General features: G+C 47.0%; 1 protein-coding gene across 1 annotated transcript in view; it reads left to right on the forward strand.

The window, feature by feature from the left end:
* Nucleotides 1-1862: 1862 nt before the first annotated feature.
* Nucleotides 1863-27623, forward strand: part of LOC119164622 (ATP-binding cassette sub-family C member 2) — a 121297-nt gene continuing 95536 nt past the window's right edge. Inside the window, exons 1-3 of the mRNA XM_075874537.1 lie at nt 1863-2244; nt 4921-5069; nt 26462-26653. Coding sequence (XP_075730652.1) covers nt 1863-2244; nt 4921-5069; nt 26462-26653 — 723 coding nt within the window. The remainder of the gene's footprint in view (nt 2245-4920; nt 5070-26461; nt 26654-27623) is intronic.

A 27623-nucleotide genomic window follows, 5' to 3' on the forward strand; every position in this document is an offset into this window, starting at 1 on the left:
AGTCCAGAGCTCCTCATTGTTGAAGTACAGATTTAAAGCGCTGGAGCACACAACAACATCATTTGAGTAAACGAGACAAGTCGATACTTCAAGCCAGCCAGGACTGTATCCATGAGCCGTGGAAAACTCTCACGTGCCGAGCAAAGACCAAAGAGCCTGACCTTGAAAACAGGTCGTTCCGTACGCGTTACTTACGCGTTATGAAGGTAGTGTTTTTTTTCTCAGCCTCTCTCGTCTACTTAGATTCACCAATAGCTGATCTTGAGGTTCATCGAAGAAAATTACCTCACACTGTGAACTCAATTTTTGACATGCCTATTCATGGGTGCGGGTACGCATCCTTCTTCTTGATTTTGTTCAGGCGGTAATAGTCGACGTAGAAGCGTATAGACCGTCCTTCTTTTTCCCTAACACCACCGGTGACACTTATGAACTCTTTGAAGGCTTGATGACACCATCGTGTAGTATTTCGTCGACTTGTTTCTTTATGGCCTCTCGTTGTCGCGTCAAAACATTATGCGGGCTCTAACAGAGTGGCCTGGCACTATTGTCTGTTACGATTCGGAGTTTCGTGATGGGTCACACGATGATGTTTCGCGACAAAGGCACGTGGGAGGTATGTCGTTTGTGGTGGTGGTGGCAGTAGCTGACGAGGAAAATGCGACGGCTCTGCCTCTTGGCGTGGACGTGAGGGTGGAGCGTAGAGTCAGGCAGTAGCAGCTAGGCCATGGTTTGGGGTGACGGCTGCACTGAGTCAGGGATTCTCAGCCATTGCTGAATTTTTTGTCTGAAAATGTCTGCAGTTGATGAATTTAGAGGCTGGTGCGACGGGAGCATTCGGCAAAGTTCTTCTTGCTCAACGACTCCTATGGTTTATGGTTCTATGTAGATCGTAAGGGCAGAGTGGCTGGATTTCTGCACAGCCCGATGTCAAGCAGCGGTTGAATTGTCGTGTGCGCATACTAAGCATCCTTTTGATAGTTGTCGTTTCTGAGACAAATTTTTAAACGCTTCTAGGAGAGCTTCACATGAGTGCCGCAAAAAACTCCTGCCTAACTCATCGCATGAAAAGGCGGAATTTCTCGCTCTCAGGTAATTTCGGGTAGGCGTAATGGAAGATATTTGTCATCGCTTCCATGAAGAGCACCCCGTTTTCGTTTTGCAGCTGCATGCGAGTTTCTAGGATATCTTCAGCCTTCTCCTTGCATACCACACTTTCAATATTGGCAAAAAACCTGGCCCGAAAAACGTCCCACGTTTTGAAGTTTCACTTTTGATTGTCAAAGCAGGTTCAAGGGGCATCTTCTTAAGAGAAATAAACATGCGGAAGCTTGTAGTCATTGCTCCAGTTGTAGGCGACGACACGGTTGCATACCTCAAGTCAGGTTTCTGGGTCTTCGAGGGATGAACCGCGGAAAGTTAGCGGCTCTCTAGGTCGACGGAGCAGGATGGGTGCAGACGGAGCAGGGTCTGTCACTATGGCTGCGATTTTGATGAGCGCCTTGGTCCGTCTGCTTTTCTGGTGTAGAGGCCTAAACTCAGGTGGTATACCTTGCTGCCCGTGGCTTTTTCACTGCTCGGGGTTGTCAGTGATGTCTTCACGACTGGCGCCGGGTTCACGCCTTAATGGGGGCGTCCGGTACATCAAAGTAGTAGCACCTTCACGAGATGTTATGGGGTCGTGACGTAGACGAAGGAAGTAGACTGTAGTTCGAAAATCAAACTGTTGATTAAGCCCAACTTGTGGCCGTGGGATGAGTAAAGTGCATGTATATAATGCGCTTCTTGGAAAAGTGACCAACAGGAGAATAATAAAGAACGCACGTGAACAGCGGCTGAAGCATAAGACGACGACGATCAACATGGTTGTGAAGGCACGAGGTCAAAGTGTCAATGTGAAAATAGACCAATTAAAAAGAACACGAAGTTTTACCCGAACTAATCAGGAGCGAACAAGTGTGCCCGAGATATCGAGATCTGTGCCGCAGAAGAGCAGGGGAGTTCGAAGAGGACGTGGCGAGAGGAAGGTTGTCACTGGACCGGGCGCTGTAGATGGTCGTCGGGTTTCGGACCCGAGCCCCCGAGACTTAAAACTGACCGGGGCCGGTCTGTTACACATTCCCACTCGAGTGGATTGTAGCCATCTGGTGCTAAACTCAAGCCAGGGCCTGCGGAATTCAGTTCCTACAAGCAAGCAGCAACAGCACTCGGGCTTCACGCCAGAACTGTACAGCCAGCTGTCAGGCAAGATTGCCCTGATTTCTCGACACGTTACCCACCAGCCAGCGTTTTTTTTTCGCCGAAACCAGCTAACCGCAGTCAACTCCACGAGTCAAACATTTGTATTCGGTGAGACCGAACATTCTTCACCACTCTGCTGCTCACCCGTGTTCGAACCTAATAGCTTAGGTTAGTTATTTGACTTGTAATTTGGTTGTCCTTCTGAGTGTATTACTGAGAAACATGAACCTTTTATCGTGTGCTTCAGTTTTGGGGGCTGTCGTCTTTCTACCTTTCAATTAAACGTTTTGTATGGAGTTTGTGAAATCAAGCAGCTTTGTCATTCTTTAAATGGACACTAAAGGCTACTAAGTCGACGTTGCTTGTAGAATAGCGGTCCAAAACCTGGCATTGTTACTTTTGTTCCAGGGCAGGACTGATTTTGAAATGAAATCGCGTTTCAGTAGTCTTAATCGGGTTAGTGCACTTGAAATTACCCACCTCAAAACGTGCACAGTCTAACAACCCTGTTGCCGTGGACAACATTGCCCGGCTGTACTGCGCGGCCGCTGATGCTCATAGCAGCAGAACGAAAGCAGCGAAGCCACAGCAGCAACAACGGTTACTGAAGTTTCCTTGCGTTGCCTCTGATATGGCAGACGTATTTTGGTTCAGATGGGCCCCGCTAAATGGCACAGCTTGTCCAGTTTAGCTATACGAAAATTGAATTTTTCAACCCCACGTGCCATTCCTCACAGTAACTTCCAAAAAATCGTTTTCTCATCCAATAAACAGAAAGCACAACCAGCATTTTATTGAGCCTCTTGATACACAGAAGCTTTTATATTTAGAGCAGCTTGATCGATTACTAGTGATTCATTCTAAGTGATTCGTATGACGTTATCGGGATTGTTTTGAGAAGGCCCTACGGTGGCGTATGTATTCTTGTAAAGGGAATGTACCTCAATTTCTCGGAAATAGAGCTCTGCTGCAGGGGTGGCGCCAGGATGTTTTTACTGGGGGGGCAACCACGAAAAGTGAGTTCCTCCGGGGGGGGGGGGCAAGCTAGCTCTGCTCCTACTAGGTTTTCAATATATGCTTCCGGGCACTTGGGTGGGCATAGGGGGGGCAGGCGAGAATTTTGGGAGGGCTCCAGCCCACCCTTGCCCCCCCTGGCGCGCCCCTGCTCTGCTGTTCAAAATATTGTCGTTTTAGATGCTTTCATACATTGAGCTTTCACGCTGACGTAAATTGTTATTCTACTTTAGCGTCCCTTTAAGGCTCTCACTGGCTCAAACCTGGAAAGCTCTTACTAACATAAAAAGAACCTGCATAACAGATTGGTATCCGCAGTAACAGGACAAAGCCCTTTGTTTTTCAAGTAGATTTTTGGATACGGTGAAATGATGACGAGCACGCGGGAGGTATTGGAGGTGGCAGGAAGCATGGACCTCAGGGGAGCGGAGTTTACAATAAGTACGAGAAGCTGATGGAGCGAGAGCGTTAGGAACGGGCTGCAGAGCGAAATAGAAAGGAGGCAAAGCTTTAATTGGAGCCTAATTAGGGTTAGGAAAGACCAGCTGGAGCGCGAGACATGCGAAGAAAAGGAACCGCTAGAGCCTGAAGCAGGTGAAAAGAGGCACCAGCTGGATTTAAAATGTGAGAACTTGAACGGAGATTTCAACTCGCTAAGAGCAAAAAGTTGCCCCCACCGCCCTGAAGGAAATCGTGAGGAAATGCCAGCGCATTTCTTGCACCGAGAGTACAAGGCGCAGTATCTTTATTGGCGTAAATAAATAAAGAGACCAAGATTTCTACCTTAACTCTCTGTTTACACATTCATAAGCCAGTGATTAGTCGAGAGTGATGCGCACGGTTTTCTCCGCTTATATATACGTACCAGTGAGCCGACGTTAGAGTGAAGCGCAGGGAGAGGAAAGAGCGAACGGCGAGCCAAGGAACGGCGAAGCACTTCACCTATTATCTCGTGCACTTTCTCCACACACGCGGAAGCTGCGCTGAGCTCCCGCGATGCAAGAGCTTTCACACGCCAGAGTGCGCTCCTCCTCTCCACTAATACGAAGGCATAGACACGTTACGTACTGCGTGTGTAGATGAAGAGAAAACGGCTGAGCATTCGATAATGTTCTGTACAGGGCTCCACTCTCTAGTCCAGATATTGGCACAGAGTTTTTCAAAGAATTGTGGGTTAGGGACAGTAAAGGCAAAATAGACTTGAAGCGGGTAGGAATAACCAGGAGGAAGCTCACTGATTCGTGGCTACAATCAAGGCGCGTGTGAAATTCCATCCTTCAAAACATGTGATAGTACTTAACTTTATGGCTAGGTGGCATGAGCCGCCGCCCTATCTAAAGGGCACAGCCGGATAAATCCATCCATCTACCCATCCGCTTTCAGCTACTCCGCCCACACCTCATGCTCCGGTTGCTAGGAGTGAGAATAAGGGCGCGCTTTTACAGCTGTTGCTATGGCAGAGGGAGTTAAAGTGGAGAAGTCACACCTGCAGGTGCACAAACTCCGAGAGATGCTCGACATGTCCCGACTAAAAAATTCATTCGGATTTAAATGCCACAGTCGGAGATGTTGAAGTGTAAGCTGTTTGCTCCGGTAGCAGTGTTAGCTGGAGCGAATGAAATTCTTACAATGTTAGCCTTGAGCCTCACGACAGCCTTGCTTCAGAGCGAGGAGACCACATGAAGGAAGGCAGAGAAGTTGGCAGCCAAGAAATCAAGACTCTTGCGCTCGTTGAAGTGACAGACATCTCCCAAGCTTGGAATTTGATAGTTCCGTCTGCAGTGACTGGTGCCTTCAAACCCGTGAAGGGCCAGGTACATGTAATAAGGATGTAGGATTACCTGTGAATAGCTCTTTTGAAGGAGCGCCGAGAGGTAACTGGTGCGATGACGGCGGCTGGCGTGACGTAGAATCGATTTTGAATGGCTCGATCTTAAGAGTATGAAAAATCGTCTGCGATAATGGCAGTATTGGCCGTAATGAAATCTGAGAGTTAGTGACCACCGATGCTTGTGTACCGACGGACGCGGTATCTGATGACATGCGTATGGTGGAGTATCCTGCAAGCAAGCCTCCGAAAACAGAAACAGAATAACGTCTCCGGTTAGTGCCGAAGCGAGTTTTCCGGCAAAACTGGAACGGTGTGCATAAACAATATTCAAATAACAGAAAACAGAGTTCCAATGTGCTGTAGGCCTGTGTGCTCAGATTTTGTGCATGCACGTGAAAAACTCGAAAAGCGTATGACGCAGGGCTAGTTGGTAAGACAGAAAAAGAAAACTGCACTAAAACGAGACACGAGAATGAAGCGACAGGACGATCACAACCTGCGAACTGCAATCGTTCTGTCCACTTCGCTTTCGTGTGTCATTTAGAGCACTTATGATTTTCCTAAACGTGCAAGAACGCCGGGTGGTCGAAATTTCCGGAGCCCGCCACGATGGCGTCTCTAATAATATTATAGTGGTTTTGAGACATTAAACTCCCCATATCAATTAATCGATAAAGAGTTTCAATGAACGTAAGCTCTATGTGATAATGAAGAAATTCTAGACGACCCATAGAGACGGGTTGAATGTTTCGATGAAAAAACATGAAAAATTGGCAGATTCCACTTGGAGTGGCAATCGATGATATGCGAAGCACGAAAGAGACAGCTTGATATGTCACTTTAAAATCAGCACAACGTTACGAGGTAGAGGTAAATAATGCCGTACATTACTTCCGTGTCATGATTATCAAGTTCGGATGTGTCGTTTACCTTCGTCATCTATTCACTTCACGTTATACCAAATTTAGTATATGTGAAGCAAGCGAAACCCTCGCGAGCACGCTACGAGCGTGCTGTGTTGTGATGTTCTTACATAACACGCATGTCACGATTATCTTGTTTGCACCAGTCATATATTTCGTCATTCATTGCCGTCACGTAACACTAAATTTGGCATATGCTGAGCTATGAAAACGGCCGCGAGCGCATCATGAAGGACCCAATATACTCCAATGGAGCGCTGACGTGCGCGCACGCTGGGCGCAGCGACGCTACGTTAGCAAACCACGAGTACTCTATAGTCTGACGCCAGGCGTGACCAGCGTTTGTCGGCGCGGCCCGACGGCAACCGGCGCGAAATGTGACATGCTGCATTTCGTGCCGATGTGTTACCCAGACAACAGTGCGTCTCCCTATTTTGGTGACGGAGGGACGCCGCACGCGCTAAAACACGCATGCGTCAAAGCAACGCAGCACGGAGCGCGCATGCGAGTATAAGGCAGGAACGGCACCTGGAATGGGAACGCCGGCGAGCACGCGCACCGCGTCATGTCGAAATGTATTGGCGCCTTGACTGTGTATCATGTTCATGTTCTTACTTGACACACATCTCATGATTTTCATGTTTGCACCAGTCACATACCTTCGTCTTTTGTTGACGTCACGTAATACCAAATTTGGTATATGTGAAGCTAGCAAAACGGCCGCGACGCATCTTGAGTGTGGCATGTAGTGTTATTGTTACATCACACGCATGTCGTGATTATCCTGTTTGGATGTGCTATTTACATATGTCGTCCGTTCGCGTTGCGTAATACCGAGTTTGGTACATGTGAAGCTAGTGAAATGGCCACGAGCGAATCATGAGCGTAGCATGTAGTCATATTGTTACATGACACGCATCTCATGTTTATCATGTTTGCACCAGTATCAAACCTTCGTCATCCTCTCACGTCCTGTGATAGCAAATTTAATTTAAGTGAAGCTAGCGAAACGGCCGCCAGCGCATCATGAGCATGGCGTGTATCATGTTCTTACATAACACGCATCTCATAATTATCATGTTTGCACCGGTCACATACCTTCGTCATCCATTCACGTATCGTTATACCAAATTTGGTACATGTGATGCTAGCGAAATGGCCGCGAGCGCATCATGAGCGTGGCATGTAGTCATGTTGTTACATGTCACGCATGTCATGATTTTCATGTTCTGGTCTTTCGTTTGTGTTCACTATGCAATTATGTCATTCCATACCAGTTTTGCAACATGTCATGTGAACTAAACCACCGCAAGAGCTGCAAGACCATGCAATGTAAATCATGACATTCATGACATACATGTCATGATTTTCATGTTATAACTAGTCATATTGTAAGAATTCATTAGATACTTCAATGTATGTTCTTCATGCAGCCATGTTATGCCGTACCAAGTTTCGTATCGATACCATTATCGGAACGGCCAGGAGAGCTAAAAGTCGATGGATGGATGGATGGATGGATGGATGGATGGATGGATGGATGGATGGATGGATGGATGGATGGATGGATGGATGGATGGATGGATGGATGGATGGATGGATGGATGGATGGATGGATGGATGGATGGATGGATGGATGGATGGATGGATGGATGGATGGATGGATGGATGGATGGATGGATGGATGGATGGATGGATGGATGGATGGATGGATGGATGGATGGATGGATGGATGGATGGATGGATGGATGGATGGATGGATGGATGGATGGATGGATGGATGGATGGATGGATGGATGGATGGATGGATGGATGGATGGATGGATGGATGGATGGATGGATGGATGGATGGATGGATGGATGGATGGATGGATGGATGGATGGATGGATGGATGGATGGATGGATGGATGGATGGATGGATGGATGGATGGATGGATGGATGGATGGATGGATGGATGGATGGATGGATGGATGGATGGATGGATGGATGGATGGATGGATGGATGGATGGATGGATGGATGGATGGATGGATGGATGGATGGATGGATGGATGGATGGATGGATGGATGGATGGATGGATGGATGGAGTAATACTAAAGACTGTATCAGTTATTGCAACGCGCTGACAATGCGACACCATGCACGAAAAGGTGGCCGCTTCCTACGATTTGCTAATACGACATTGTGGTGCCATCTATCTAATATTATGTCTATGGTGCGGCCATCTCTCTGTAATCAATAAATGACAGCCTTTGAGACTGCGCGTGCACGTCTTGCGCTTGCTATATGGGAGGCCGTCCTTTCGTTTTCTGAGATTACCGCCAGATGGCACTCATGTTTCAGGCAGCGCCTCCAGAATCCCATTCACCAATTTTCTCACGCAAAACGTCAATTAAACGCTTTGTTCGCACTCTCCGTACGAAAGACTGTCGTCGTTCGATTACATTTGCAGTAAACATGCCGATACAAAACGATTTTATGTGCGATACAAAGCCAAGTTTAGGCATAACAGCTCTGCTATGAAAGTGTAGCAGCAAACACTGATTTAAGTTTTTCACAATGAATACTGAGAGACAAGCGGCCGAACTTTTGGGAAACAAAGCGATGTGCTTTTAAACTGAGCATTAAAAGCACACACTTATTGTCGTAAGAACAGCATCAGTAGCCACCACACACATGATACCAATGGAACTGCGTCTTTGCCGAATTTTACCACGATGGTGGTTTCCATACGGCGCCGCGCCTCCTTATTGCGTGAATCCTCGAACTGACGTCATACACGCGTGGTTTGCATTGCTGCTACCGATCGCACGCCAAGCCTAACGTGGTGGCTCACTCTCGCGCGTGCTGATCTCGAAATTGGGGCGCTTTGTACCTTCCGTGCTTGCACCAAAAGTTTCGTTTGAAGTTTTAGTTGGTAAAGTAGTCCTGAGTGTGCCAGTGCGCTCGTTTCGTGTGTCTTTCTTCCTGTTTGAGCAGCGTTCATTGAGTGATGAGCTATGACAGTTGCTTGTTCGCGCTCGTCTTGTGTAAACGCTCATTTCGTGCGTGCTTTCAGCTTGAGGTGTGCGCTGCAGCTTTTCGGCGGCTTGCTATTCTTCGCAAGATTGTAAATTGTCACTGCAGCATTCATTCATTCCTTTTTATGGCGAAAGAATTCTTAATGAATGCTCAGCTACTTCTGCAACGACACGTTTCACTTTAGTGTTTTGCCGATTCCTATAGATAGAGATCAATCATGTTTTTTTTTCTTTACTTGTTTTCTCTTGCAGCCTTGAGTCAACAAAATGAACATGACCCGTGTTTAACGCACTAATTATTTGTGCAATTAAGCAGCCATCTAGCCCAACGACAAGTTCTATTGCTTTGCATTTCTTCAGATTTTCCCACTCAAGTGAACCTGAGCGCCAGGTATTTCGTTGCTAGCACCGATTATTTTTTTGAATTGCGAAATAAATTTATCTGAGTGCGACGTCGTTTATTACTGACGCTAGCCAATCTAATCCAAAGCTAAAGCTTCTCTTGACGAGAGTTTCACGTCATTCAAAATGTTACTATTTCACGTCGACCACACCAGCGCTGCGCTTACTCTCTGTTTACAATGCCAGCCAGATGCGCCCTATTCAGCCGTTGACCACCCTACTCTCTAGCCCTTTCCGGCTCTCGCCCATCGCCTATCCTTCGCGCGTGCTTTGTGGTCATTGCGCAGAGAGCCCATCATTTAGTTCTTAACGACTAAAAAGTGTAGAATGTATTTTTTTGTTCACTTGTGTACTGATCCGTGGGGCGGCATTTAGCACTCCTCATGTTCGCCATGTTGGCGGTCACGCTGGCTGCGTAAAAGATAAAGTGTTCAAACACACGTGTAACGTGAGCAGCACTACCCATCATGCTGCGTCACTTCAAGACCACTCCCCGAACTAAGGTCAACCGACGGTTCTCGTTGTCAAGCGCATGCCTGCCCTGGCATTGAACGAAATGAAAGAAGATGTTGGCCAGGAAACTGAAGATTTTAAATAATTAAGATTATTGTAGTGTTGCACGAAAAGCGCCTTCAATGTGTAGGGAACCACACGTGAGTTCGTGCTACTTTGTGCACGTCCCTTAGTTTCCCAACTATGTCCATATGGGTATCAAACGAAAGAAGATCACGTGTTCTTTGCGATGGCACATGTGTCGAGAACCCCAGGTCACTTAAGTCACGTAACTTCTTGAATGCTATGCCCGTCCATACGTCGGCTTCAACCATATCGACAAGGATAATAAACGAACGGGTTTCGAACCTTTTTTTCGGTATAATACGTGCGTCGTGAACGTCATGCCTTCAGAAGCTTGTAACTTGGCAAAATAATGCAATGGTTTGCTATTTGACAGAACTGATGAAAACAACACACAATTATTTAAAGAAAGAAAAGGAAACACTGCTTCATTATTTTTGCTTCAACGCTTTTGTTCGAAATTTAAAATAAATGAATGTGGCCGCAGGTTCACCCATTCCGTTAACTATATCTGTACTCGCACATTTCTAAATACTGATCCGATGCGTTACCAATGCAGCTATAACAGAGGGTGTTCACTCGTCCACATTGACTGGTATTCAAGGGCACCTAATCTCTAATAGGGTTATCCAGCAACATAAAATACCCTACAAGCACATGTGCTTGCTTTGAGGTGCCCACTTGCCGTGCAGGCAGTGGGCCCTATGGTAATTTCCCCCATTACGGCATTTGTGGCTTCTTTATTTTTGTTTCGGAAGGGCGTCCGTACTACAGGTGGACCAATTTTTCACAGTTCAAATCCCTCAGCATGGAATGAGCTTTTTAGAACATGCTCACTGCGACTGCTAAAAGTCGTATAATAGAACGGCTTTTATGAAAGTGAAACTGGAATGATTACATTGCTGTTTATATGAAAGTGCTCAAATAAGTACTCTCGTTGATATCAATACTTGTTGCTATAGGTTGGCAGACCTGAGTGAGACAAGCTGTTTCACCGAGCTAGGCTGTCCTTAGCATGTTTCCGCAGTGCAGCGCGTTGTCTACAAAAGCAAAAGCAGGCTCGTCCTATGACTCGTAGTCCACGCGTTTCACTTGCTGAATGGAGCGTACAACAGCCTTCGTGAGCATCGTCCGAAGCTGGTGAGGGGCCCTTTCTAGTGTTCAGAGGCAGAAGAGAAACTGACCCTGCGAGAATAAACCCAGTCAATATGAGGTCGAAATACCCTCGTGGACTTTTGGCACTCTGGCCGCCTTCTCCTGTGTGGCCCTTTTCGGACAGGCCAAAAGAAAAGACGACCCAGCAGCGTGTTTATTCCATGGTGGACAAGAAGAAACTATGTCGTGCTTGTATTGTATGGCTATGCTAAGCCATATGTGGCTTTGTACCATCATAAACTAACATCTTTTTTTCGCTGTTTTGTCGTAGACACAGGTCTTGCACAATTTTCTCTGAAAATTTTAATTTCCGTAGTCTTTTGTTTTGCCTATATTTGCAATTTCCGGGGCCTGCAAGCGTGTTTTTCCTTTCTATTTTGGGTGCCTAAAACCAGATTTTAAGGAACTGAAAATCAGGCCTCTGGCCATCGCACATATGGACTGGTGCAAGTTACATGAGGTCACGTGATTTGTATATCCTGACTTGAAGGTCGCAACACATATGTGATCGCGAAAAACTCGCGATCTCCTTTCGTTGGATACCCATATCAGCATAGTTGGAGATCACTCAAGGAGGTGGAGAGATTTGCCCATAGTCATGTAACTCGCTGTTCGTCGATGTCTGACGTGCGCGATGCGCGTACTACTGAAGAGGTGTTTCGATGTCTGGTCATTTAGTATCCATGTCGATGGGATCATGGATCAGGCATGAACGGGTGCAAGATGCGTAAAGTCGCGTGACTTTCCTACGTGCATTACGTTCGCAACACACTTGTCATCGCAAAGCACTCACGGTCTCCTTTCTTTAGATACCCATGTCGACGTAGTTCCAAAATACTCACGAAGGTGGATAATGTTGCACAAAGTCACGTAAAATTGTTTTCTTCGCGGTTCACTTCACACTAAAGGCGCTTTTTGGAATAACATAACGGATCTTGATCTTTATAACGTGAAATTATAGCAACTTGAACGTCCTGGGACTGCTTGGCAAGAGCAGCTTTACCTTCGATCAAATTCACTAGCTTCAGAAAAAAATTACGTGGAGGTTTGATTATATAATTGGCGCTGCTCCTAAATAGTGTGGCACATAAATTAAATTCACTGGCGCTGGGCTCAAAGACCTGGCGTATGGAATAGTTTGAGTGGCAAACCCTGCATTATTGACCTTTAAGCTTTGTGTCGTTAACTGATGTACTTGTGCGCAACATCGTCGAGGCTATGCCAAGCTCGAAAAAAAGCCTTCTGCGTAAGCACGACCATTTATACTCCTCAAGAAGTTTCTGCCTGTTCGCGTGTGATAAACCTTCTTGGAGACACGTCAAAAGACAATTGTGGCGTCAGGCGCGTTGGTTTCACTACTGGCTGCGCGTGGTCCTTTAGAGTCAGTTTCTACAACGACTGGCTATCAGAATTTACGATGGCAGAGGCAGCGTGAGGGTGAACTCACTAAAGCAAGGTGGAAGAAGATTTTTTAAATGAATGTATGTAAGGAGAAGCTGATGCCAATGCGTGGCGCCGGCTACTCCTCTTCTCTTGCACAAAAGTCAACATCGCACATTTTGTAGCAAACACAAAGCTATACATATGTACATAGCACAACACTTACACAATGAGTTCACGTTTTTCCACACTGAGTGACCACACCACACAGAAATGAGTCCACATTGCGTAGAACAGTGTCTGCACCACACAGAGTTTGTAAAAAAACACAAGTAATCATGCCAATTTAAGTGTTCACACAAAAACGTGAAAGTTCAATAAAATGTCTAAGGTGATCTTGTCGCTTAACTACTGACATGTTTTCAGTAAGGTTTTTCCAAAAATATCGTAGCGAGACACGAAAATACTTTTTTCAAACATACCGCGATTAACAATTGTTTTTTGTTTAGTAATTTTGAGCTATTTCTGATTCCTAGAGAACGTGAACGATTGCACAGGCTGCAGTGGCTTGTAGCTTTCCTTTTGGCCATGGACCTAAGATTTTTGCAATTGATGGAGGTCGCTTATCCAAAGAATTGAGTTTTTGATAGAGGTAGCAGTGATAATTGAGTCATCGATAGAGGTAGCAGTGATATATTATTTTCTTGGTTTGCTGCACGTGCAATGTGATCAGCTATGTCGTTTCCCGTGATTCCACAGTGGCTTGGCATTATGCTGTGGTTTCTTTTGCTATCACCTACGTCCTCTGTATTTCATATGCGAGCTCACTAGCTTTGTTTCCCAAGCTGACTCCTTTTAAAGAAACTAATGAGGACTGTGAGTCACTGATAACTACCCATCGAAGTGGACCTGTGAACATATGAAGCGTAAAGCCCAGAGTATTGCATAAAGTTCTGCCGTTGTGAATGTTGTGAAATGGCTGAGTTTCAAAGCTTTTCACGCTTGGTATGCAGGTACAAAAAATGCCGACGTAGAGCTTTGATTCAGACTTGATCCGTCGGTGTACACGTGAATATAGCCTTCATAGTTGGAATAAAGGTGTGGTAAAGTTAATTGCTTTATTTAAATCATGGGCATATATGTCTTACAATTTAATCCCGGAATCGAAGTTGTAATATCTGGGATAGAGAGTCGCCATGGTGGGTGGGATGCACATGGAGGCCAGTATTCGTGCGTAGGCAGTAAACTCTTGAATTCTACTATATTTTATGTATTTTTGCAGCTGATCTCTCCTGAATAGCTCGGTATAGGGGCTGATTAGCGTGTTGAGTTGCCAACCGAAGATAATGCCGGCAAGTTTCCGTAAATCTCATAGCATGGAATGTCGGTTGACGAGACTCCGCAATTACTAGAGCACTGGCAGACGCTCGCGGTACGCCAAGACATATACGAAGGCTTCTGGCCAACAATCTTTGAATCCTCTCCTCTACGTTATGTGATATCCCATGCAAAACCGGGGCAGAGTAAGCTTTTCTTTGTCGAATTATTGTTGAATGTACACGCAATACAAAATAACATGAACTACCCCATCTCACTCCGGTCAGTCGACGTAATATATTGATTAGGGAGCTGACTTTGTCCTCTAATAATTTTATCTGTGGTGCCCAAGTGTCACAGAACGAGCGCTAAAAACGGGCGCCCCGCCAAATGCTTGCGATAACGCGCCCAGAGAGACGCGGTGAGGTCAACGAAAAAAAAAGGAAAAGAGAAAACAAGCATCCAAGGCTCCCCGGGCGCGCGACGTCTCTCCTCTCGGAAGCGTGGCTTCGCCGATGAACCTCCTCACCCCACAGTTTCGGCCGGGCAAGCACTGGAACTTTCCAGAAGGAAATGGGCGTGTATGTCGGGTTGACTCATCTGTCAGGGACGGCCCCCGTACAGTCTCGCGCCTCTCCCCAGCCTTCGCTGCGTATCGCGCCGACGAAATGACAAGAACTTTCTAGAATGTGGCGCGGAAGGTATTTAATCGAGCGGCCGAGACGAGAGAGGAGGAGAAGACGGAAGTTGCGCCAGAGTGCGAAGGGATCCCGCCGTGTAGTCGGCGAAGGTTTGTCCGTTGGGACGAAGCAGGAGATGAAGAGGATTTCCACCTGAGGGGTGAAGGCTCGAGCTACAGGCAAGAGTGTGTGTTTACCGCTATCGAGCGAGGACGCGTGGCGACAGCTGCGTGAGTGAAGCCGAAGTGTTCGGGCGTAAAAGTTGGGAGCTTGGAGAGTGGCCAATTGAAGACGCGAGGTTTCCTGGAAGAGAAACTTCGAGGGCGCGGAACGACAACAACGCTGGACTTTGAGTGAGTGATTCTCGGAAGAGTATCATCCAGACTTTTGTTCCAAGAACTTTGGACTGGATAGGTTTCTATCTCTTTAGTCTTTAAGTGTCTTGGTTGTTCAATGCATGCGACTGCATTGTAGAGCGTATCGTTCGTTGTCTACGTCCGTTGTTTTGAGTGTGGCTGATTGTACTGTGTAGTACGTTGTTTGATTGGTGACGTATTGTATGTAATTATTGTGGAGTGTGCATACGTGTGTATTGTTTTTGATCTGCCGTTAATGAGAATATAATTTTGTTTGTTTATCAACTCTCGGCTCTGACTTGTTCTTTGGACCACAGCCAGCGTCCGCTGGCGCGCCAAAAAGGACCACTTCTAAATTGTCCACGCTTTCGTGGTGCGGTTCGGGGGGCCGATACTTCGACCCTTGGAATTAGCCCGGTGATCGCCTCCCTAATTAACGGGACTGGTGTGACACCAAGACACACGTTTGTTTAGAATAACCCCTAAAAAATAACCCCTAGGAGAAGATGCTGAAGCCACTGCTCAAGGAGTGTCAAAAGCGCAGGCGTGAAGAGCGGACACGCATCTGTGTGCTTGAGGACGCACACATTCTGGAAGTGTTCGAGAAACTACTCCTGAAGGCACCTACGTTTGCCGCTACACCTCGAGTGTCTGTCCGTACTCTTGTTGGAATGAGCAAGGGCGTCTCCGCGAAAAACAATCACAATAGATACAAATGCCCACAAAACGGTATGGACTGTTTAGGCAAATGTGCTCCGCGAGATTTAGGTAAGCCTAAAGATAAATGAATAGATAAAGGGGTGTCGCATTTGAATGATAAAGGGGGGGGGGGGTAAACAACAAGAGGGAAAGGCAGGGAGGTTAACCAGGCACATGCCCGGTTTGCTACCCTACGCTGGGGGAATAGGAAAGGGACATAAAGATGAGAGAGGAAAGAGAAGAGAAAGAGAAAGAGAGAGAAAAGGAGGATTGTCAGTCAATCGGCTGGCGCGTATGCAGCGGTGGCACTACACAAAAGTTAAAGGTGGTCACAGAGGCCTGTAGTCCTCAAAAAGCACAAGACAGCTTTGACTGCTTTTTGAGCCGACGAAAGGTGATGACGGTGTTCCAGTAGCATCTGAACAGAGAGTGGCCGATCGTCCAATTGTCGCATTGCATCCGAAAGCTTCTGTCTTTCAGAAGCAAATCGAGGGCAATGGCATATCAGATGGTCGATGTCTTCTTTGGTGCAGCAGACGTCGCATTCCGCATTGTCGGTCAATCCGATGAGGGTTCTATATGCTTTTGTGAAGGCAACCCCCAAACATAGGCGACAAAAAAGTGAAGCTTCACGTCGACGAAGTCCGGATGGAGGTCGAAGTTCGAGTCGAGGGTTTATTTGGTATAGTCTCGTATGCCTTAAGCTTGGGGTGTTCCACTCCTGCAGACTCAGACTACGTGCCAGGTGACGAAGTTGATTTGCAGCGTCAGTCCTTGACAAAGGAATCGAAAGGGTGTGTTGTTCTTGGTGTGATGTACGAGCCGCGCTGTCTGCGGAATCATTGCCACTGATCCCACAATGGCCAGGGAGCCACTGAAACTTGACCTCGTGGCCTATTTCTGTGACGTGGTGAACGAGCTTGACAACTTCGTAAGTTAATTGTTCATGGCAACCTCGTCGAAGGACTGACTGCATGCTCTGTAGGGCTGGTTTTGAGTCGGAAAACACAGCCCATTTACTAGGTCTTTGGGATTTGATGTACTCTATGGCGCCACGCAAAGCCGCAAGTTCTGCCGCTGTGGATGTAGTGGCATGTGACAGTTTGATTCGCAGAGTGATTCCTCTAGCTGGAATCACCACCGCACCACCAGAACCAGACGCTGTGGTTGAACCATCGGTGTATATGTGCACGTGGTTGTTGTACATTTCGTGCAGATGGCTCAAGCTCAATTGTTTTAGGGCTGACGAAGGCAAATTTAATTTTTTCCGTATTCCTGGAATTGAAACACGTACTTGTGGAAGTGTCAGGCACCACGGAGGATACACCAGTTTCTCAGCAGGCGTAAAACCTGATGTAAACGACGCACGATGAGCGCAGACAATTGCACTAAATTTCGTGCGGGGCCTCTCAGTAGCGAGGGTTGCCAAGTGGTGGGAAGGATTCCTAGCATGTTGCCTGAGGTACGTACGCATCGTTTCAATGGTGATGTGCGTCATGATAGAGTAGTCCTGTGCAATGGCAATTGTTTCAGCTGTCGATGCGCAGCGGGGTAAACCAAGGCATATCCTAAGCGCTTGGGCTTGAATATTTTGGATTGTGCGCAGGTTCGTTTTGCATGTGTTAGATATAACAGGTAGGCTATACCGCAGGAATCCAGTAAATAATACCTTGTACAGCTGTAACATAGACTCGACAGACATTCCCCAACTTTTTCCAGCAAGAAACCTGAATAAGTGACAAATGGCAGTCAGCCGCTTTTTAACGTAGTTTACGTGGGGTGTCCAAGACAGGTTTCGGTCGATTACGACTCCCAAGAACCTGTGACTCCGGCTGCATGACACCAACTGCCCGTTAATTGATATGCCGTAAGCGGACATTGGTTTTCTGGTGAAGGCCACGACTGCACACTTCTCACTTGCGATTTCAAGCCCTTGTTTGCGTAAGTGGTACGATGTCACTGATGCTGCCTTCTGAAGTCGAGCGCGAAGTTGAAGTCGAGTCACACCTGATGTCCACACACAGATGTCATCAGCATAAATGGAAAGTCGTACACTGCTTGGTTGCTTGCCAACTAGTTCAATGAGTGTTAGGTTGAACAGCGTCGGGCTTAGCACTCCGCCTTGCGGGACTCCTCGGCTGCAGTAATACTCGGGTGTCGGGCCATTCTCTGTCTGCACGTGAAATGATCTATTCTCTAGGTAGCTCTGAACCCACGTATATATCCTGCCACCGAGTCCCACTCCTTCTAGTGCGCTGAGAATGGCTTCGTGGGTGACATTGTCGTAGGCCCCTTTAACGTCAAGAAATAGAGCAGCAGATAACCGCTTGCAGGCCTTCTGGTGTTCTAGATATATCACCAAGTCAACTACATTGTCAATTGACGAGCGGCCTCGTCTGAACCCGGACATGGCATCTGGATATATTTCGTAGAATTCTAAGTACCATTCCAGACGCGTTAAAATCATCCTTTCCATAACTTTTCCCACACAGCTCGCGAGGGCAATCGGGCGGTAAGAGGAAATGTCCAAGGGTGACTTGCCGGCTTTGAGAAGTGGAATCAGGCGACTTGACTTCCATTCCTGTGGAACCATGCCAGTTTGCCAGGAGTCGTTGTACAGCTGCAAGAGTACCTGCCGAGCTTGATCTCCTAGGTGACACAGAGTGCGGTAAGTAATGCCGTCACGTGCTGGCGCTGAAGAACGTCTACACAAAGCAAGCGCAGCCTTTAGTTCGTCCATTGAAAACGAAATCTCCATTCGGGGATCACGTGAGGATACAGAAAAGTCGGGCGTCTTTGTCCCAGTTGAATTTGAGCCGCAGGCAATCCTTCGACAGAAGGAATCTGCGACATCAATCTCTTCGCAGCGTAAGTAAAGTGCCAGAGATTTTAATGGGTAGCGCTGAGTAATGGTTGTACGAAGACCCCGGACAGTTCTCCAGATTAGTGACAGGGGCTTTCTGGGATCCAAAGACTCGCAAAAAGATACCCATCGTTGCTTGGCTAACTTGTCCATGTGACGCTGTATTTTCTTTTGTGTGCGTCTGGCCACTCTCAGATCATCAAGTGACCTCGTGCGTCTATAACGTCGTTCTGCACGACGACGAATCGCTCGGAGTTTCTCGAGATCAATGTCCATATCAGTGCGAGATGAGCTCACCGGAAGCGAACGCGTCGTTGACTGTAGGGCACTCTTTATTGCGTCCTCTAGGTTGAAAGGTGAGGCGCCAACATAGTCTTCCATGATTAACTTGTATTTTTGCCAATCGGTGCACTGGACGGCTCTGGAGGACTTGAGACTTGGAAAGCCGTCAATCTTCAGGTATGTTGGGATGTGGTCACTACCCCTTGTTTCCAAATCCGAAAACCAGTGCACTCTGCGTGTGAACGAGTGTGAGACGAAAGTGAGGTCCAAGCAACTGCTATAGGCCGATCCGCGCAGATAAGTAGGGCTGCCATCATTCACGAGGATAAGTTCACATTCAGAAGCGAAAGACACTAACTGTCTACCTCTAGTGTTGACGCTGGAGCTTCCCCATAAGTAGTGGTGGGCATTGAAGTCACCAGTTATCACCCATGGCTGGAGAGTTGAATTCAAAATTCCGCGCAAGCGCTCTCGGTCTAGACGACTTGATGGATGTAAGTAGGCTCCGATGATGGTGAATGTGGTCTTCTTGTTTTTTACTGTTAGGCAAACGTACTGGTTTTCTTCGTCAGGGGGTACAGAGTGATGAACATAAGTTAAGTCGCGCCGTATGAACACAACGACCTTGCTGCGTTCTCCATGGGTAGAAGACGTAAAGCACTCATATCGAGACAGTCTCATCTGGGCTGATAGGTTCGGTTCACAAATCACAATTATGGAGAACTGGTTTGTGAATACATATTGCCGGAACTCGGACATACGCGCCCTAAGTCCTCTGGCATTCCACTGAAGGACAGATGCGTTCTTGACCTCCTCGCGAAAGGATAACATGTTGCGGGCCATCGTTTTACCTTAGAGCTGCAAGCACCGGACTCAAAGTGTCCAGCACTTGGAGTGCGCTCTGCGCTGATGGGGTGTTCATGTTGCTTAGGAGCATGCGCATTGCGCTCATAAGGGTCTGCAACATGTTGATGACCTGGCGATCCTCAGTTGTCTTTTCATCAGTGGTTCGTGATGGCATCGAGGTTGGCGGGGATCGATGCACCTCTGAAACAGGCTGTGTTCGTGGAAGTGATGGCCACTCTTCACGATGTGGGAGTCTTGACCCTGATTCTGTTTTCGGTGTATCCGTCTTCGCAGAGCTTGACGATGGGGGGCCAGTTCTTCTTGCTTGAGATGACGGGTCTCTATCGGCAGATGCCACGTTGCGTGATGATCTTCTGTGGTGACGCCGACGTCGCCTGACAGTAGCAGCGGCTTCCCTGTGCGTTGAATTGTCACGCACCAGGCGTTTCAACACCGCGCGTTCATTTCTCACTCGTGGGCAATCTTTAGACGACGCTTTATGAGCGCCGTGGCAATTGGAGCATTTGAACGCAGTTGCGTGGCAAGTGTCTTCTGAATGAGGTTCGGCACACCGCGGGCACACGACATTGCTGGTACATACTCCTTTGACATGTCCCACCTTGAAGCATCTGAAGCATTGTAGGGGCTTCGGTATGTATGGACGGACCTGATGGCGAACGTGGCCAACTTTGACGTGTGGGGGAAGACTGTCTCCCTCAAAAACAATCTTCAGGCATCGTGACTGACCAAGCCTTGTGATGTGCTTGATGAGGATGTCGTCTGTAGTTGGCTTTATCAAGATTGGGAAATCGTCAGCCGGAATAGAAATGTCCACGTCATAAATGACGCCAACACTGCCCTTACAGTCAGTAGGGATCACTGATTTAACTGTCACTCTGTCGATTTCCGAGATGTTCTGCAGGCTTTGCAGCGCCCTACGGTGTAGAACATCAACTGCCAGAATATTCTTGCGTGAGTTGATCCTGACGTCTTTAATTTCGTTTGGAGCGAGTCCTTCGAGGTATGCAGAGAGGACTTGCCTGTTAAGCCACCGTAGGTTGGCTGAAGGGTCCACTGCCATGAAGAGTATAGTGTGTGGCCAACGCTGCGCGGTAGCCTGCACGGTGGATATACTCGTCGTCGACGATGTTCGTAGCAGTCTTCTTTTTGCATTGCGGCTCATGACGACTGTGTAGTCGTCATCCGATGACTCGAAACCGTCGGAATAGAGCTCCGTTGCCTCGCTGTCTGTGCCACTTGAGGTGGTCCCACGTTTCCTAGCCGCTGCCAGACGTAGCGGTTGTCCACCTCGAAAATCCTGAGAGGCTTCTTCATCCATTCTCGCAAGAAGGGAGCAGCAGCTCCCAGAATTTGCGGTAAAACAACTAGAAAATTTGAGACAAGGGTACAAGCGTTCTATGAAATTGACCTGAATGATAAAAAAAATGATAAAAATTCAAATTAATCCTAGCATACAAATAATATTGCCTTGTGGTCATGCCTGATTTAACAAAAAAGCTTTAGATGCTATCAAAAAGAACATGCATCATGTTACGAAGAGAGTGAGAGATGTTATGTCAAGAGAGAGAGAAACAAAGAAAAACTTGTTTTCATGCAAGCCTAAATTATTGTCCTTGTTGCGTGGAGCTAAACAATGTGCGCTGAGGCATGCATTGTTATTTTTTTCGTGCACCTTTCTATCTTCACAGGATCGGTTCTTTCCAGTGGCAAGTTATCTTTTAGTTCGCTCTTCTACCTTCACGCTTTCATTACAATTACTCCTGATAGAATGCCTTATACATTCCTTGGCATCATTGCCTACAAGTTCTCAGTCATTTTCTAAGTCTTTGAAGAAAACTAGCCCCTAAATTATGACTTATTTCTTTCACATTTGTGCATTTTTATGTTTATGACTCTTTGGTTGCCCTGTTAAATGCGAATCGTTTCTTAGCGAACTTCGGCGACTTTGATTGAATGATTGATATGTGGGGTGTAACGTCTCGAAACCACCATATGATTATGAGAGACGCCGTAGTAGAGGGCTCCAGAAATTTAGACCACCGGGGGTTTTTTAACGTGCACCCAAACCTGAGCTTACAGGCCTACAACATTTCCGCCTCCATCGAAAATGCGGCCGCCACAGCCGGGATTCGAACCCGCGACCTGCGGGTCAGCAGCCGAGTACCTTAGTCACTAGACCACCACCGCGGGGCTTCGGCGATTTTGAGCGTATCTATCTAGCCGCCTACGACGTTTAGCTCTCCTGGCCGTTTCGATATTGGTATCGATACTAAACTTGCCATGGCATAACATGACTGTATGAAAAACATGCTTGACTATTCATAACATAAAATCATGACATGTATGCCATGAATGTCATGATTTACATTTCATGGCCATGCAGCTCTTGTGGCGGTTTAGTTCACATGGCATGTTGCAAAACTGGTATGGTCTGGCATGATTGCTTAGCGAACACAAGCAAAAGACCCTAACATGAAAGTCATGACATGCGTAACATGTGACAACCTGACTACATACCACGGTCATGATGCGCTCACGGCCGTTTCGCCAGCTTCACACGTACCATACTCGGTATTACGGAACGTGAATGGATGACGAAGGTATCATACTGGTGCAAACATGATAAACATGAGATGCGTGTCATGTAACATGACTACATTTCACGCTCACGATGCGCTGGCGGCCGTTTCCCTAGCATCACATCAAAACAACTTTGGTAATACAGTATGTGAATAGATGAAGAAGGTATGCGACTGATGCAAACGTGATAATCATGATATGCGTGTAATTTAACAACATGGCTACGTGCCACACTCACGATGCGCTCGCAGCCGTTTCACTAGCTTCACATATGCCAGTTTGGTATTACGTGATGCCAATGGATCACGAAGTTATTTGACTGGTGCAAACATGATAATCATGAGATGCGTGTCATGTGAGAACATGACTAAATGTCCCTGTCGAAGCACCAATACATTTAGACGTGATGCGGTGTGCGTGCTCGCCTGCGTTCGTTTCGTCGCGTGACGCCGGCGTTGCCACGCCAGGTGCCGGTCTTGCCGCGAACAACGGAAAGCGTTAACCTCGGCAGGCCTTGGCAGTGACAAGGCAGAATTTATGCTGTAAGCCGGCGTCAACGTAGCACTAGAATCTGGTTTCAACTTACGCTCCTGCACCGCATGTGTATCAGTTGCCAGTCCTGCCGGGCACTCGGAACACACACGCGGTGCAAAATTACCAGTAAGAACATGATTTTAAACTGCAACGGTGACGCCGGCCGAAATCACATGTAGCTACGCCTATAGTGAAAGTCAAGGCATGTCGCAGTTCGACCAAGTCGAAGGTCATGCTTTCCACGCCGTTCACGCATCGCAATAGTAGGCCGTTGCAGTTTATTAAACGTGCACGGTGCATGCATCTGCTTGAGTCGTAACACGTATATCCTTTATTATTCACATGCAACCTGTGAAAGAGTACGGCAATAATTTTGCGCCTCATACTACAGGCATGCTACACGCAAATGTATTGCCTTTTTGTATTGTCGTTTTCCGCTGCCTGTAATTTTTGTAACTTTTGTAAATTTGTAGTTTAGATTTTTCTCTGGTTGAAAGGGCCAGTGAAGCTGTGAAATGCAGCTTTTTTCCCTTCGCACCAAACCACGTATACAGTGTATTTTTGTGTACTTGTCACGTGGTTGAATAAACTCAAACTCAAACTCAAATCGCTGCTCTAAAGTGAAACAGCTGGAGCCGTGCTTGGATAAGCGCAATAGGTATACTTACTTGTACACTTCGCTGGGCTCGTTGTTTTTCCTGCTGATTTGGATTATATCCTCAGGCAGCGGAGCTTGGCGTTTTTCGTTGTGGACGGAACTCTGTGTAATCGCAAAACACCGCACCGGCACGATTCCCGCGATGCGCTGTGAAATTCACAGGCAGCACACAGCAATCTCTTCCTCTTGCGCCGGTTGCTGTCGCATTGAATAACAGCGCAGTGGTACCCAGATTACATTTTATAACCGGGCGCAGCGTGAACAGGCGCTTTTTCGCATTTTAAACTCCCAGAGCCACTACATTGCACGATAGCGAAATGCACCTTGGCAGTTGCAAACAAATTATGGCGTCTCTGGAAGCGAGGGTATACCGCCGAAGGCGCCTGGGTGCGAGATAGGCGTGCTCTCTTCTGTAGAGTGCTCGTATTTTGCTAACGTAGTGTTGCTGTGCCCAGCGTGCGCGCGCGTCAACACTACATTGTAGTATATTGGGCCCTTCATGATGCGCTCGTGGCCGTTTTGTTAGCTCCACATATACCAAATTTGGTGTTACGTGACGTCAGTGGATGACTAAATACAGTATTTTCGCGCATATAACCCACACCGAAAACCCCAACATTTCAGTGGCAAAGTAAAGGTGCGGATAATACGCGGTTTTTTCTATAGTGCTGCTTCACAGCATTGCGTGTTGTGCTGTGAAGCCCCTTAACAGTGTAGCGAAGGCTACGGAGGCGGTTTCCGCAAATTCGTGTTGCTCCGCAAGTAGCACGGCAGCATGCGGCCGATTTTGGTTTCGCTTGCTTGCATCGTTGAAGCGTTTAGAAAAAGATTTGGGGAGAGACAATTCGATTGTTCAGTGTAAAATCTCACTGTCACACCACAAGTATATTTTTGGAGGTTCGCGGCCGCTCAGTGACCCTCCACATGTCCCTACGTCACGGACGCCATGTTTACTTTTGGAAAGGGCTTGCCAAAAAGGTGGTGCTGTCTAAGAAAGTTCCATAATAAGTAAAGTAAGTTCCATAATAAATAGAGCAGTATTCATTTCAGCAAGCCAAATGAGATATTATAGTGCCTATAGAGATATTATCAGTAAATTATTGTACTACTTTTGGCGTGGTAGCAGGCATGCATTTCGGTTCTGTTGTTTCCAGGGTGCTGTTGCAGTGTACTAGGAGGGGTAGTGCTGTCAAGTTGTCGCCGAGTGTGAGCGCTCTTTACCTTGCTGATACCGCTAGTTCTCCACATCTCGACCCGTTCACCAAGCCTAAGTCGATCTGTTCTGTCACCATGAGTAGCGTATGGTGGCAGGCCTTCACGACACAGCAAAAGCTTAAGATCATTGCCGTCGCCGAGGAATTCGGAAATTGCGAAGCGGGAACACGGCACGATATGGACGAGTCCTGCTTGCGACTGTGGAGAAAGAAGAGAGCCTACAAGCCGCGCACCGCGACCGTAGGTGATTTCGTGGCCCCAAGACCGGTACCTACCCTGAGCTGGAGGCAAAGCTAGTAAAGTTCATCGAAGATGTGAGAAGCAGGGGTCACGCCGTATCGACCTAGATGGCCCAAGTGGAAGCGCGGCGACTTTCGAGGGAGCTAGGCCTACCTCACGAGTTCCGTGCGAGCAGCGGATGCCTGCACGACTTTATGAAGCGGCAAGGGCTCTCAATCAGACGGCGGACTACAATATGACAACGCTTGCCGGCTTCTTATGAGGAGAAGCTGCCCAAGTACCAGAGATATGTAATTGGCCTGCGAAAGCAGCACAATTACACTTTCTCGCAAATCGGCAATGCGGATGAAACTCCTGTTTATTCTGAAATGCCATTGGACACAACAATTGAGAAGACGGGCAGCAGTTCGGTGAGCGTGCTGCCCAGCGGGAACACAAAACTGCGCATCACAGTCTTCTTTGTGCCCTCGCCGACGGCACGCAACTGCGACCGTACGTAATCTTGACAAGGAAAACTCTACCAAAGGTTCATTTGCCTGCCGTTGGGGTGGTGCACGCACACGAGAACGCGTGGATGAACAGTGACTTGTTCGTAGACTGGATCAAGACGGTATGGGAGAAGAGGCCCGGTGCGATGCTCGCAAAGAGGTCCATGCTCGTTCTTGACTCGTTCCGCGGCCACACAACTGAGGAAGTGAAGGACCGCCTTTCACGCAACGGCACCGACTTAGTTCTTATACCCGGTGGAATGACGTCAATGTTGCAGCCTCTAGATGTGTCGCTTAACAAGCCCTTCAGAGCACATGTCAAGCGCTATTGCGCCTAGTGGATGGCCGAAGGCTGCTACGACTTGACGTCGACAGGACGAGTCCGAAGGCCTGATATTGCCCTTTTCTGTAAGTGGATTGTCGAGGCATGGAAAGCCATTCCAGGTGAGATGGTGCGAAAAAGTTTAAAAAAATGCTGCATCACAAACAACATGGATGAAACCGAGGATGACCTTGTGCCTAATAGTGAGGACTACGGCTCAAGTGATAGCTCTAGAGAAAGCAGCGACAGTGAGTAAATTGTGACTGGCCTTGCAGACAGCGCATTCTGCTTGCAAAATAAAGCTTTTTCTGTCTACATATGTGCTATGTTGCTTAATCAGTAGCTTTTGTACAGCCTTTCCTGTATATAAAATGTGCGGGCAATACGCGAGGATTTTTTTTCTCTCTCGGTGAGCTGAAAGTGTGGGTGCGGATTATATGGAGAAGCGGGTTATACGCGCAAAAATACGGTATATGACTGGTACAAACATGATAATTCTGACACGCGTGTCATGTAAGAACATGACAACATACCACGCTTGTACTAAAATTGGTATCACGTGACGTGAATACATAGCGAAGGTCAACGACACATCCAAACACGATAGTCATGACACCGAAGTCATGTAAGGGATCATTTACCTCCACCCCGTAACGTTGTGCTGATCTTAAAGTGACATATCAACATTTCTAATTCGTGCTTCGCATATTATCGATTCCCACTGTATGTGGGATCTGCCTTTTTTTTTTTTGCTACGATATTCATGAGCCACCTAGGAGCCGTTGCGCTTTCGAATTCGTACTCTCCTTTTTGCAGGAGTACCCCGATGTGCCAAAACACGGCAAACTCGTTCGTAGAGACGGCTCTGCCGAGGTCAAGACGTCCATCCGTCCTGTGTGGCCAACTGAAGGGAGCATCAGTTTCCAGGATTTCTGCGCCTCGTACCAACCGTGCAAACTGGATGACTGCCTCAGCCACATAACCTTCACCGTCCTCCCGCGCGAAAAGGTAATCTCCTACACATAAGTCCAACATCCGTTACACCACTAAAAGAGCGTTGCTTTTTCGGGCCTAGCGACAGCCCATCAATGCCCAGTGTGCTCTCAAAGTACACTTTCTTCTTTGGGATTAAGATATGTATAACAGAATTTTCTTATTTTGTCATTGTAATCTCCGACGCCAAAGGTTGCTACAAAATAATTCTAACATGGGTTATTGAATGAGCTTTATTTATTTCGTATCTATGATTTGTTACGCTTTAGGAAAACGGGAACTCGTAAAACGCACACGGTCAGTACTGTTTTCCTGGATTTATTTCTTGTTTTAGTATGTATATGTTGAAAAAAATTATAGCTTACTTCGACAAGAACAAATACTTAATGAAAAGTGCGAAAAGTGTACAGACCTCTTATAGTTTTGCTCTGAGATGTAATCAGATGTGGGTATACTTTGCATAATGCAATAGGACTACTTGGGAGCATACATGTGCCTTTTTTGTGCGTTGCCTCAAAAAGAAAACCAGCTATTTTCTTGAGAATAATGTAGCTTTTTCGCTTATCTGACACTAACGAGGCTGTGAATATACAAGAGACCATCGGGCTTTCATAGCCACTAAGGACCCTAAAATAGAAGGAAATAAATAACGACAACAAGAAATCCCATTGAGACAACCAAGTGTTTTTTTTTCTAAGTCTGTCATCTCCCATGACCAACGCTCTTGCAAAGCGGACATTTTTGGAAAGTGTGAACAGGTATTGGCCATTTTCATCCATTGAATGCTCTTGTGCTTTAAAAGGCCGTCTTATTCAGTGATACAGACGGACTGCTTGGCACTGTATCGTAGCTAGCGAAGTGAGCACTCGCCATTGGCATCAAGCCTTGATCGATCAGAGCAGAGGTCGGCCACATGTTGAGCGGAGGGCAAAGTTCCATCAACAACCGTTTGCAGAAAAGAAAAGCTTGAGATGTGAAAAAAATA

The sequence above is a fragment of the Rhipicephalus microplus genome, chromosome 9 (assembly GCF_043290135.1).
Source record: "Rhipicephalus microplus isolate Deutch F79 chromosome 9, USDA_Rmic, whole genome shotgun sequence".
In the NCBI taxonomy this organism is placed as follows: domain Eukaryota; kingdom Metazoa; phylum Arthropoda; class Arachnida; order Ixodida; family Ixodidae; genus Rhipicephalus; species Rhipicephalus microplus.